This window comes from Struthio camelus, chromosome 7 (assembly GCF_040807025.1).
Source record: "Struthio camelus isolate bStrCam1 chromosome 7, bStrCam1.hap1, whole genome shotgun sequence".
Lineage (NCBI taxonomy): Eukaryota > Metazoa > Chordata > Aves > Struthioniformes > Struthionidae > Struthio > Struthio camelus.
Window position 1 is genome coordinate 15,888,480 of NC_090948.1, and position 9,218 is coordinate 15,897,697.

At 64.1% G+C, this 9,218-nt stretch overlaps 2 protein-coding genes across 2 annotated transcripts; one reads left to right on the forward strand and one right to left on the reverse strand.

Moving 5' to 3' along the window:
• Nucleotides 1-15: 15 nt before the first annotated feature.
• Nucleotides 16-1,620, reverse strand: MRPL43 (mitochondrial ribosomal protein L43). Its single transcript, XM_068949814.1, has 3 exons — nt 1,413-1,620; nt 859-965; nt 16-245 (listed from the first exon to the last, which is right to left on the reverse strand). Exons 1-3 carry the CDS (start codon nt 1,541-1,543, stop codon nt 31-33), a joined length of 453 nt encoding a protein of 150 aa, XP_068805915.1. The 5' UTR covers nt 1,544-1,620; the 3' UTR covers nt 16-30.
• A 553-nt stretch (nt 1,621-2,173) lies between these two features.
• Nucleotides 2,174-6,294, forward strand: TWNK (twinkle mtDNA helicase). Its single transcript, XM_009665573.2, has 5 exons — nt 2,174-3,751; nt 4,144-4,384; nt 4,551-4,658; nt 5,023-5,164; nt 6,032-6,294. The coding sequence occupies exons 1-5, from the start codon at nt 2,491-2,493 to the stop codon at nt 6,287-6,289; spliced, it is 2,010 nt and encodes a 669-aa protein (XP_009663868.2). The 5' UTR covers nt 2,174-2,490; the 3' UTR covers nt 6,290-6,294.
• Nucleotides 6,295-9,218: the final 2,924 nt, after the last annotated feature.

Below are 9,218 nucleotides of genomic sequence, written 5' to 3' on the forward strand. Positions count from 1 at the left end.
CGTGGAGGCACATGGTGGCAGGGTGACGGTTTATTGAGGTGGCAGGCGGGGGCCACGCACGGTGAGGACGGTGGGTTTGTTGGTGAAGGGGTGCCACTGGCCCTGGACACTGGGGTTGGCGGTGTGGAAGGGCTTGCGGATGCGGATGATGTCCAGGCCCGACTGGTTGGCCAGCTTGGTGGCGAGCTGGGCGATCTCCTCGCTGGTCTTGCTGGCGATGAGCTCCTCTCGCACCGTGCCGTTCACTGCGGGGCAGAGCGGGGCCACCGTGAGGCTGGGGCCACTGCCGCCTGACATCACCTCTCAGAAACACTCCCTAGCACGAGCACCCGTGCCACCTGCCCCCCCCAGGGATCTCGCTGGCTGCCCCAGCGCGTGGTCCCGCGTTATCCTCAGTGCTGCCTGATACCCACAGCAGCGGGAGCTGCTGCTGCTTCCCCGGCTGCTCGCCGGCCCCGCACAAACCGCTGTGGCAAGGCTGCCCCAGCCCTGCAGCACTCCAGCGTCAGGCAGCCTGGCCTCGCTGTGTACAGCCACCTCAGGGGACTCCGAGCTTGCCGGCCCCCTGGCTGAAGCAGCTGTGGGGGCCGTGGGCAGCAGCAGAGCTGAGACTGCCCCAGTTCATCGCACCCTGGGAACCCCAGCCATGAGGCTGCAGCAAACTGCGGCCCGCAGGTGCCTTCCTGCTCTGGCCCAGCGTCGCCGGGAGCGGGCAGGCGGCTTGGCTCCATGGCGGCAGCTCCCGGCTTGCTGCCTCCCAGCCGGGGGGCACTGCCTGCGGCTGGGAAGGGGCGGTGTGGGGCAATGACACGGGGCAGCGGTGGCCGGCTGCTCTCCCCGGCCGCCCCCTGCACTCACAGTACTCGGCGAGCAGCAGCGGGGCCGGGCAGGAGCGGGGGCTGATGTAGAGCACGACGTCGGGGTGCCGCCGGGCGAAGTCCAGCGCCGCCTCCTCCACGAACTGCCTGCAGGGGGAGGAGGTGGCAGGGGGTGAGGGCAGCCTCCCCCGCCCCGGGGCCCAGGGCACCGAGAGCCCCCGCCCCACAGCAGAGCCCTGGGGCCACCTCTGCCCTGGAGGCCCCGACCTCGGCACAGGTGACAGTGCAGCGGTCAGGGTGCTGCCACCACCTCTCCCCCCCACCGCTACGTCCCTGCAGGTCAGGGGTCACCAGTGCCACCCCCCCCCATAGGGATGAGAGGTCAGGGGTCACCCCCTCCCCTGTCTGTCAGAGATCACCAGCGCCTTCCCCCATCCCTATACCTGTCGGTCAGAGGTCGGGGGTCGCCAGCGCCCTCCCTGCACCCGGGGTCAGAGGTCGGGGGTCGCCAGCGCCCTCCCTGCACCCGGGGTCAGAGGTCGGGGGTCGCCAGCGCCCGCTCCTCCCCGGCTCAGGGCTGGCGGCCGGCGGTACCTGGCGCCGCGGGCGTCGGGCGCGGCGGGGCTGAAGACGAGCTGGAGGCGCTGGAGCTGCCGCACGTAGCGCCCCACGCCGTTGTGCAGGACCGCGGCCAGGAAGCGGCTCGGCGTCCCGCGGCCCGTCATGGCCGCCCTCACCCGGAACCGGAACTGCGCCGAGCGGGGCGGGGGGAACCGCTTCCGCTTCCGCCTCCCGCCGGAAGTGACGCGCTGCGGGGCCGCGGGGTCAAGGCAATGGCGGCTTCCGTGGAGCTCCACGTGGGGGGGGCGGTGTGAGCGTGGCTGGGGCCAGAGGGGACCCGGGGGGCCGGGGCCAGGCACGGGGCGAGGCGAGCCGGGGTGCCCGGGGGCAGGCGAGGGGCAGGAGGGGGCTCCCTGGGGGCAGGAGCGAGGCAGTAAGGGATGTCCGGGGGCAAGAGGGGTGACTAGGTGCAGGAGGGAGCAGGTAGGGGGCCCTTGGGGCAGGAGGGGGAGTCTGAGGGCAGAAAGGGGGCAGGAGGGAGTGTTTAAGGGCAGGTGGAGGAGCCTGGGGGCAGGAGAGGGGCAGGAGGGAGTGTCTAAGGGCAGGTGGGGGGGCCTGGGGGCAGGAGGGAGCGCCTAAGGGCAGGTGGGGGGCCTGAGGGCAGAAAGGGGGCAGGAGGGAGTGCCTAAGGGCAGGAGGGGGGCCTGGGGGCAGGAGGGAGTGCCTAAGGGCAGGAGGGGGGCCTGGGGGCAGGAGGGAGTGCCTAAGGGCAGGTGGGGGGCCTGGGGGCAGGAGAAGGTGTCTGGGATAAAGGGGCTGGAGGTGGCTCTAGTGGGTGCCAAGGAGCCAGGGGCCCCTGGGGATCAGATTCAGGTTTGGGGAGTTGCCAGCAGTGGCAATGGGGCAGGGTGCAGGGCTAGGAGCGGGCCCCCCCATTGGCACCCTGAGGTAGTGGTGGGGGCTGCAGCAGGTGCAGAGGAGGGAGCAGCTCAGGCTGGGGGCTGAGCTGGGTTGACACACGGGGCAGCCGGAGGCATTGGAGTGGTCTGGGCTGGAGCTGAGCGAACACTGAGGGTGCTGAGCAGAGCCTGGGGGAACGGGCACGGGCAGGATGGCAGTGGTGCCCCTCCGGCCTTGCAGAGCTTCTGTGCGCCTCCTGCCCCTGCTCTGTGGTGGGGCAAGGAGCAAAGGGGCCTCCCTGAGCCCAGGGGTGCCGGGCCGACTTACCCAGAGGCGCTACAAGAAGGACGTGCTGCCATCCCCAGAGGAGCCCATTCCTTCCGTGTCCATCACTGAGATCCGCCAGTACCTGCGGGCCCAGGGGATCCCCTTCCACGACGGTTATAGCTGCCTGCACACCCCCAGCCTCTTCATAACTGGGCAGGAGGCTCAGCACCAGCCATTGTCAGCCACCAGCGCCCCTTACACCCTCTTTATTGACAAGACCACGGGCAGCTTCCTGTGCACGGCCACCCTGGCCGAGGGCACGTGGCAGGACTTCCAGGCCAACGTGGAGCTGCGGCACCGCGGCGTCCCCTTCCCCAGCTCGGGGGAGCCGGAGGAGGACACGAGACAGGCTCGTGAGGACGCCCGCTGCATCTGGGACCGGGCGCTTCCGCTCTGGGAGCTTTTGGATGAGGATGAGACCCACATAACCAAGGCCATGTTTGGTATCTCCGTGGTGACGGACGCCACCCTGAAACGCTTTGGAGTACGTTACCTGAGGACCGCCAAGTCCTTGGTCTTCCCCTGGTTCAGCCCCCGTGACGCTTCTCTGAAGGGCCTGAAGCTCGTGGGGGTGGAGAACCAGGGAGACACGATAGCTTACGTGGAACAGACTCTCCCCCGGCCAGGCTCCTACCGCAACCTCTTTGGGCTGCCCCTCATCAGCCGCCGAGATACAGAAGTGGTCTTAACTGGGCGGGAGCTGGACGCCGTGGCCCTGTACCAAGCTACGGGGGTGCCCAGCCTATCCCTCCCGCGAGGGCCCACCTCCCTGCCCCCAGCCCTGCTCCCCTACCTGGAGCAGTTCAAGCGCATCACGCTGTGGCTGGGCGAAGACCTGCGCTCCTGGGAAGCCGCGAAGCTCTTCGCCCGCAAGCTGAACCTCAAGCGCTGCTCCCTGGTGCGTCCCGGTGACCAGCAGCCCCGGCCCCTGGAAGCTCTGAACCGGGGCCTGAACCTCACCAAGATCCTGCGGGCTGCCCTGCCTGCCGGCCACAAGTCCATCATTTCCTTCCGCCAGCTGCGGGAGGAGGTTTTTGGGGAGCTGGTCAATGTGGAGCAAGTGGCTGGTGTCAAGTGGGCCCGGTTCCCTGAACTCAACAAACTCCTCAAAGGCCACCGCAAAGGGGAGCTCACTGTCTTCACAGGTGAGGGGTGAAGGGCTCGGGGGCAGGCAGGGTAGAAGGTTCTGTTTGGTGGCTTCGCCTTCCCGGATACCACAGATCTGCCAACTCCTGAAGGTGGCTCCTTACAGTTTTGGGGGGTTTGGGCACGTTTCTGGTGTGCTGAGGCTGGGTGCGTTGGCCTGGGGGTGCGCTTCCTGTCCTGGAGGGCAGGCTGGCTACCGGAGGCGATGCACATGTGCCTGGGCGCCCAGCCTGATGCGAGGTGCTGCTCCTTTATGGCAGTGGTGCTGAGGACGGGCCTCTCTCGGCCTGTTCCCTGGTGCTTTCTCCTCTCAGCAGCCCCCCAGAGTGCATTCAGGATGGGTCAGATCATCTCTCCCAGCTAATTCCTCCCCCTGTTGCCCTTGTGCCAGGCCCGACAGGCAGTGGAAAGACGACCTTTATCAGCGAGTATGCGCTGGACCTGTGCGTGCAGGGAGTGTGCACGCTGTGGGGCAGCTTTGAGATCAGCAACGTCCGCCTGGCCAAGATCATGCTGACGCAGTTTGCGGCCCGGCGCCTGGAGGAGCAGCTGGAGCAGTACGACGAGTGGGCCGACCGCTTCGAGGACCTCCCGCTCTACTTCATGACCTTCCATGGCCAGCAGAACATCAAGTACGGCCCCGCACCTTCTCCCCTTTGCGCTGCCCAGCACTGGCCCCTGGCAGTGTTTGCCCCATGTGGCGTGTGCTGCAGGGCCCTGGGGAGCTGGGGCTCTTCCCCATATCACCCCCATCTCTGCTGCTGCGCACAGCTGATTCTGGTGTTCCTCTCCACCTAGGACTGTGATCGACACGATGCAGCACGCTGTGTACATGTATGACATCACCCATGTGGTCATCGATAATCTCCAGTTCATGATGGGCCACGATCAGCTCTCTGTGGACAGGTAACCCTCTCCCAGCCACTGCTGCTTCCCTCGTCTCTGGATCTGGCCGTGCTGGGTGTTGTGGCAGGGTCTAGGAGTCCACACCCACACCAGGGGCCCTGTCCTCCCTGTTTCAGTCCTGTCCAACACAGCAGCCCTCCTTCACTGAAGGGCAATTGCTGCCCTGGGGAGAAAGAGCTGGAAAGGGATGAGCTGCTTGTTTGTGATCCTTGTTGGGCCCCATCCCTTTGCCTGCTCCATGGAATGTGAACCCAGGCTCCTGGGTCCTTCCTGCAGCAGGGGAGGGAGCGAAGGAGTCTGCTGGTCTGCTGAACAGTGCCTGCCCCTGCTGCCCTTCTCGCTGCCCTTCTCACTGCCCTTGCAGGCTCGCCGCCCAGGATTACATCGTCGGTGCCTTCCGCAAGTTCGCCACGGACAACACCTGCCACATCACGCTGGTCATCCACCCCCGCAAGGAGGATGACGAGAAGGAACTGCAGACGGCGTCTATCTTTGGCTCTGCCAAGGTGAGCTGGGCTGAGGGCTGCTCTTTGTGTCCCTTGGGCACAGTGTGTTCCCGGGAGGGGGTGGGCTGCATTTTGTGGGTGCTTTGCCTCAGGCAGTGATGCCCTGATGCCCAGCTCTTGCCAGTACCCTGACCCCTGCACTCCACTGGGGACCTGAAAGGTGCTGTGATGAGTAGGGTGTCTCCGGGGCCCCTGTCACCTGCAGGAGGGAAATGCGTGGAGTCCTGATTTGGCCAGGCCTTGGTGGGGAGATGCAGGCAGGGAGCAAACTCTGGGCCAGATAGAGCTCTGTTGGGGATTTAAGTGCAGTTAATTGCCACTAATGGACCATGAGCGGGCTGTGGTGTGAGTTAATGAAGTAGCCAAGGAGGGGTCTGGAATTTGCTCCCTAAATACACAAATCTCTGCTATGATGCTGAGCAGCCTTGTGGTGGTGGGCAGGAGGGGCTTTTGTGAGTGTGCCTGGCCCTCCCTGCACTGCTCTGGGATCCCGGCATCTCTGGTCAGGGAGGTGGCAAACCCCAGGGCCCCAGAGAGGTGTTTGTGCCCGTGTCTGGGTAGGGAGGGCTGGGGGCCCTGCTGTGCTCTGTGGTGTGATCCTGGCCTGGGTTCATGCTTACCTTGTTTCCTCGGGGGATGTGGTGGCTTCCGTTCAAATCTGTCTGCTCTGGCAGGGTGCTATGGTGTCCTGGGGGAAGAGAGCCTGGGGCAAGGGGTTGGTATTGGGGAAGTGCTGGAGACGCTGTGGCCTGGGGCACACTGTAGTGGGGCTCACAGCAGTCAAACAGGCATCTCGTGAGCTTCTCTGAGCCATACCACTACGGCTGTATCCGCGGGACCCTTCTGGAGACCTTTTCCTTCCTGCAGGCCAGCCAGGAGGCAGACAACGTCCTCATCCTGCAGGACAGGAAGCTGGTGACGGGGCCTGGGAAGCGGTACCTGCAGGTGTCCAAGAACCGTTTTGATGGGGACGTGGGCGTCTTCCCCCTGGAGTTCAGCAAGGCCTCGCTCACCTTCTCCTCCGCTGGCAAAAGCAAGGTCAGGCTGAAGAAGATGAGGGAGGAGAAGGCGCCTTTATCCAAGAAAGCTCCAGCTGGAAGCACGGGGTCTTCCAAGAAGCCTTGAGTCTGGCTACTCCCTTCTTTGGTCTGTCAGGAGGAACTGGGACTGGTGCTAGCAGCATGGGGCTGGGGTATGCCAGCCCGTCTCCACCAGGAACGGCAATAACGTGCTGCTGTTTGTCCTTTTTCCTCCTACGCAAAGAGGCCTCTTGGCTGCAAAAGCAATCTCACTGGGAGAGATGTGAGGGCCGTGGTGGGAGGACGAATGGGATCCTGCTGGAGAAGAGGAGCCTTTTTCTTGCTGTGCTGCCTCCCAACTGCCCAGGGATGGAGAGCTGGGGGCGGTCCTGGCTCCCTGCAGGCTGCCGCTGGCGGAGGTGCTCCTGGTGCAGGGCAGATGCTTTTCTGTGTCCTAGACAGATGTTTTTGCAAATTTTGGTCACTTGATCTTGGTGCTGAGTGCTGAGAGCGTGGAGTGGGCCATGGCTTGGGTGAGGGCCCAGGGGCAGTAACCTGTAGCCCTGGGGCTCTGGGCTTGGAGCATTTTATTAACGTGCTGCTAAACTTGTTGGGCCAAAATTCTGGGCCATCGTCGTGGACCCCACGAGAGGCCGCATGGTGGGACTGCGGAGACCTCCTCCTGTCTCGGATAGGGATTTCAGGAGTGCTGTGCTCGGTCCTGACTGGGATGGGGTCAGCAAGAGGGAGGTTGTAGAGGGATGCTGAGGGATACTGTGGATGGCCCTTGGCCTGGGGTGCCTGGAGCTGGATGGTCTCTGCTGGGAGCCTTGTGAAGCCCTGACAAAGGTGGGAGCTGCCACCCCCATGGTGGTGGCGCCTGAGCAGTGAGGATGGAAATGTGGCAGGTTGAAGGCAGGGTTTGCTTCCTCTTCTGCTGGCCAGCAGGTGGGATGTGCAGCTTGCCAGCTCTGCCTGCTCGACTACTGCCCTTTGCCCCAGGACGCCCTGGTCTACCCTGTCCTGTCTCTCCACTGTGGGCATCACCAGCAGTAAAACCCCTGGGGGACCCCCCCCGGGCTTGGCTGGAGAGGGGTGCCAGCATTCTGGGCCAGCGGCTTTGGGCAGCCCTGGAGCCAGGCGTGCGCTGTGGTCTCCCCTCCTCTTGGCCCTGCTTTCACCCAGGGCTTTGAATGTGGCAGCAGTGGTCCAGAGACTTTTCAAGTCCATCCCCAGGGACCCTCTTTCAAAGCGTTTAGTGGTGAACACTGTGACCTGGCTGGTCCTTGCCGTGGCAGGAAGAGTCCACGGTCGGATCTTGGTCCAATCCTTTTGTTTTCCTTTATAGTTTTATTAAAGCAGAAATCTGAGTGCTGTTCCTATGCTGCTGTCCTTTGCTGCCTGTGATCACGTCACCCTTTGGCTGGGGGGACCCTGGTCAGGGAGGCGATGTCCTTGAGGGGCCCTTGCCGGGCTGGGCATGTCTGCCCCACAGGGAGTTTCCAGGGCTCAGGCTCAACTGAAATCTGCCTGTGGGCCTCAACAGCACATTTCTGCCCCCGTTCAAATGGGGACTGGTCTGCGTTTCCTGGGTTTGGAGCCTAGGGACCAGGTTGGTGCCATAAACTCCTGGGTGGAGGAGGACAAACAGAGGGACAGGGTTATGGGGATGTCTTGACAAGAGATGCTACTGACTGGGACGCATGCCAGAACATCCCACCCTAAAGATAAGCAGCGAAAGGAGAGAGGCCATCGATGGGGCTGGGACCTCCCTTGGGTCTGTTCTGTCCAAGGTCCCTCACCAGCCTCTTCCACCCTCCTTGGAGGCAGCACGATGGGCTCTGGCGGGGAGGCCTGGCCATGCCTGTCCCCTGGACTTTGTCCAGGAGAAGTCCCTGCTTTCTCCCCTCCACCCCCTCTCTCACCCAGGGCAGCCAAGGGGGCAGCGGCTGGCCCGGATGCCCGGGGAGGTTAGCGCAGGCAGGGAGGAGGGTGCTGGCTGGGGCTTGCCCACAGCTCTCCCCGTGGTCACAGCCCATCACCGCCGTGTGTTTAGCCCGGCACGTGAGTTATTATCTGCCTCCGCACGGGGCATAGTTTTAACCTGAGCCATAATGAGGGGCTGGGGCGGGCAGGCGGTACACACCCAGCTGCTGTTTTCTGGGGTGCACCAGCTCCCTGGGGCTGTTAAAGCACCCTTGGGTGCTGTTGGCGCAGGCATCGGGAGCCTGAGGAGGGAGTTTGGCTAGGCCCCCAGGACAGGCCAGGGGTGCAAGAAGCAATGGAGGAGGGTCTCGGTTGTGGAGCAGATCCTGGCCAAATGGAGGTAAGGTGGGGGGCAGCGGGCTGTTGGGGAGGGAGCTGGGGCAGAGCTTGGCGGTGTTATGGTGTCTCCTGTGCATAAGGCGCTGTACAAGCACCACAGCCAGGCCCTGGGCAGGTCTGGTGGCATCACTGCCCTGGTGGCATTTCTCCCCAGTGCCAGGGTGATTCCAGTGAGGATTTGTGTGGAGGCAGGCAGGTGCCAGGCTGGGGTTCGGGGCATCCACGCTCAGCCCAGGTGCACCCATCCAGCTCGCTGGCCTCAGTTTCCCCTTGATCCAGCCAAAGGACGATGCTGTTGGGGGGGGGGGGGGGGCTGCAAGGTTAAAGGACTAGGAGTGGGGCAGACCTCACAGGACTATGTTCTGCGCAGGGTGCATCCTTGCACCCTCCGAGCTGGGGCAGCAGGGCACCCTCAGGACCACCGTCTCCCTCCTTATTTACCCCTCAGGGCTGGGAAGGGGGCGGTGGAGCCGAGCCCTGGGGGCAGGGGGGTCCCAAGCAATGGGACCACTGGCCTTGGGAGGTCCCAGCCCTCCTCCCTCCCAGATCCGTCAGGGACCCCCTGGGTGGGCGATGTGTCCCCGGGCGCCTGCCGGTTGCACCTGCTCAAGGGGTGCCCGCCGCTGAATCCAGCCCCGCGGCTTTCCAAACTGCTGCTGTACTGATTTTCTTTCTCCGTTGTCTCCCAGTTTGGGAGCTCTCAAAGAGCG